This window comes from Jaculus jaculus, chromosome 3 (assembly GCF_020740685.1).
Source record: "Jaculus jaculus isolate mJacJac1 chromosome 3, mJacJac1.mat.Y.cur, whole genome shotgun sequence".
NCBI classification, from domain to species: Eukaryota; Metazoa; Chordata; class Mammalia; order Rodentia; family Dipodidae; genus Jaculus; species Jaculus jaculus.
In genome coordinates, this window is record NC_059104.1 from 171,887,766 (window position 1) to 171,891,618 (window position 3,853).

The 3,853-nt window shown below is 38.3% G+C and overlaps 1 protein-coding gene across 1 annotated transcript; it reads left to right on the forward strand.

The window, feature by feature from the left end:
- Nucleotides 1–2,911: 2,911 nt before the first annotated feature.
- LOC101598930 (olfactory receptor 51G2-like) lies at nucleotides 2,912–3,853 on the forward strand. The gene has a single exon (XM_004650963.2). It carries the CDS (start codon nucleotides 2,912–2,914, stop codon nucleotides 3,851–3,853), a length of 942 nt encoding a protein of 313 aa, XP_004651020.2.

The following is a 3,853-nucleotide window of genomic DNA, read 5'->3' on the forward strand; positions in this document are numbered from 1 at the left end:
TGCCCTTTGCTTGTATATATTCTTTATTTAATTTATATTTAATATGTTTATGAGAGAAAGGGACAGGCAGAAAGAGAGAGAGAGGGAGAGAGAGATAAATTGGGTGTGCCATGGCCTCTAGCTATTGTCAACGACCTCCAGAAGCATGTGCCACCTTGTGCATCTGGCTTTAAATGGGTTCTGGGGAATTGAACCTGAGTCCTTAGACTTCACAGCCAAATGAATTAACTGCTAAGCTATCTCTCCATCCCAATATGCTTATTTTTAAGATGGGGTTTCCCAAAGGGCACAGGTTTCATTGTGATTGGAGGTGCCCCTTCCTCAGCCTTCTGTGTGCTGGGATCACTTTAAACTTTCTGATTTCTACGACTTTCTAATCCAAGAATACAGATGGGCTTGATCACATCTTGCATTTGCACAGGACAAATAGCTTTGACATCACTTCCCTTATTAACCCCATAACCTATTGAGAAGAATAAAAGGACCCGGGGGAATGTTCTAGTTAGGATTGGCCAGAAGGTCAGAGTACTTAGATACAGAAGTGAGGAGCTGATGGATCGCTCAGCCAGATAGTCAAATCAAAGGAAAGCCTGTTTGGGCTCAGAGATCACAAAGAAGACATTGTTACTTCCTTCTAAAACATATTCCTTCTTGAAGAATGGAAAGTCTTAGGTCATACTGTGTATCTCATACTTCTCTTATGAACATATTCAGTGGACTTTTATACCTACAAGAAGAACCACTTCTTGGTTGACTGGAAGCCCAGACAGTCTGTGTCAGGGTGAATGTCTTCTCTTGACGACGCAGAAGTCTTTGAAGAAAGGCTTCTAGTTGACAATAGTGGTAAGAGGTTGTTGGTACATTATATATTTACAGAATCTACAAGGTGGGAAGGGTGGTCAGGACATTTGGCTGACCTATGCTTATGAAAGTACTGCTCTAGAACAGGTGAGGTGCAGATGGTCTTTCCCCTGTACAGTTTTCCTAGACTGTTATCCTCGAAAACTGATCAGGATGACTCTGGGATTGGAGACTATTGTAAAATAATCTCTAGGGACATTCCTATTTTAAAGGCATTTCTGTCTAACAGCAAGTAAAAGATAAAATGTCAAAATTTATAAAGCTGTTGGTACTAATGTAATGGTTTGCATGCCACTTCTACTTCATTCTCAAATGTATTCTCAACAGCAGAGAATTCTGAGCATAAGCAAGGGACAAGACAGGATGATTTCCCAGTGAAGTTTGGGAGTTAATTTAGCCAGTGACTACTTGTTACTGCCTAGGAGCTGCAGATCACTTCCACCTTTTGGGTCAGTGTTTATGCTTTACATACTTGAGTCTAACAGGGAAGCAAGACTTGTAATTAGAATTTATGAGGAGAAACAAGAGAGTCATCCAGACATAAGTCCTAGGTTGTCTAGGCAGCATAGAGACTCTGAAGAATATTGGAGTGTTTGAGGATTCCAAGAAAACAAAATAATTTATATCTCAAATAAGTTATCAGTCAATGATGAACGAGACCAGGAGAAGCTTAGGACATGAAGGCAAGGAAAGTGAGGAAATGCACAAGATCACTGTTAACTAATAGGTCCTAATTGCAATTATTGTATTTTATGCCAATCAGTATACAGATCATAATGTGGAAATCAATTATTCTTTTCTTGTTATTGTATTTGTTCTTAAAAAGCATGGAGGATAATATCAAAATAGTTATTTCCCATCATCTATATTGATTGTTTACAAAATCTGTTATTTCATAATTACCTTTGTCAGAGGTAACTGTGAGGTGTGACTGTGTTGGGGGACATAGTATGGTGAATGGTCCATATGGAGTTTTCCAGAGTTTTAGCACAGAATATTCTATGATAAATTTGTACGCTATGTGTAGTATGTACTTATCATAATGTTAATGCATGGTGCTGAGCGCATCTGTTCTATTGGGTTACTTAGCCCAATGCACTCAAAGTGCCGAACTCTTCTTTTTACTCAACATTGCATTCTTTCTATGATTTTTTCTCTCTTCCTATGATGTGATTTTTCTATTTTTGTCTAGTTATATACAAAGTTGTTTTTAGAAGTTCTGTATGAATTTTTAAAAGATCTCTAGTAGAAGTAAACCCTTAGGACTTATAGCTTTATTCACCAATATGTACTTACACATAAAATACATTTCTGCTTTTAACTGTTAAAGTTACCTGTCATTAGCCCTGCCTTAACATATTAAATGAAAAGATTCAGAAAATAAAAATACATTTGTTCTAAACAACTTAATGCAGCATTTTATTATTAGTTGTTATTAATGTACTGTTATGTTCAATTTAAAATTAAACTTCATCATAGTAAAAAATAGTACCTGTGCTGTAGTACTTTCCAGTGTCTGGCACGCTTGGGGTCTTGGAATGGACATCTTGGATCTAAAAGAAACTGCTTCATCACGTTTTTGCATTTTTTATGGGTGCAAATCAATATAAGAAACACTTCTTAAGTTTCTAATGCCATTTAACTCATGCTTACCTTTTGAAGCCCAACTCATGAATCACCTTCAATAAATCTTCTGTGACATCCTTGGCTAAGCCTAATTATTCTTTTGTATATAATCATATGGTTTTGTTACTTTTAAAATGTTAAATTAACATTTAACATTAGATGTCTTGTATTTTTAAGGCATTTGCTATAGATTTCTCCATTTCAGTGGGACCAGAATTTCCATATGTTCTTAATAAATGCATAATAAAAAGTAAAATTATCGGTCACATAATAACCACATGATAAGTGTAATAGGCAGAAGGGTAATGTAAAACTGTAAGCACAGAACACTATAGATCAAATCTTTGTTCTTCATTACAGTGTTAAATTTTGATTTTCCACATTCTTATCTTTTCCTGCAGACTGAAGGGCCTCTATCAGCAAGATGTCTGTTGTCAATAGTTCTACCCTCTACCCCCGCTTTCTCCTGACTGGCTTCCAAGGCCTTGAAAGCACATACGGTTTGATTTCTTTCCCCATCTTCTTGGTTTATGTTGCCTCAATGGCAGGGAACATTACCATACTGCTCATCATCAGAACTGAGTCTTCCCTCCACCAGCCGATGTACTATTTCCTGTCTATGCTGGCATTCACGGACCTGGGTCTTTCCACCACTACCTTTCCGACCATGTTCAGTGTATTTTGGTTCCAAGTCCGGGAGATCCCTTTCAATACTTGTCTGGTTCAGATGTACTTCATTCATGTTTTCTCAATAATTGAGTCAGCTGTACTCTTGGCAATGGCCTTTGATCGTTTTGTAGCAATTCGTGAACCTCTACGCTATGCAACCATTCTAACCAATGGTGTAATCATTGGGATTGGTTTGGCAATTGCTGGAAGGGCCTTAGCCTTGGTCTTCCCAGCTTCCTTCCTTCTGAAAAGGCTTCAATATCGTGCTCTCAATATTCTCTCCTACCCCTTCTGCCTGCACCAGGACCTCATAAAGACAACTGTATCCAGCCGCAGGGTCAGCAGCATCTATGGCCTCATGGTGGTCATCTTTTCCATGGGACTTGATTCGTTGCTTCTCCTCCTGTCCTATCTCCTCATCTTGGGCACAGTGTTAAGTATAGCTTCCAAGTCAGAGAGAATGAAAGCCCTTAATACTTGTATTTCCCATATCTGTGCTGTACTCACTTTCTATACCCCAATGATAGGGCTGTCTATGATCCGTCGTTATGGGCAGAATGCATCCCCAATTGTCCATGTGCTCATGGCCAACATATACTTGCTAGTACCACCTCTCATGAACCCCATTGTCTACAGTGTGAAGACCAAGCAGATTCGTGATAGAATCCTAAAGAAATTCAAGAAACATAAAGTATAA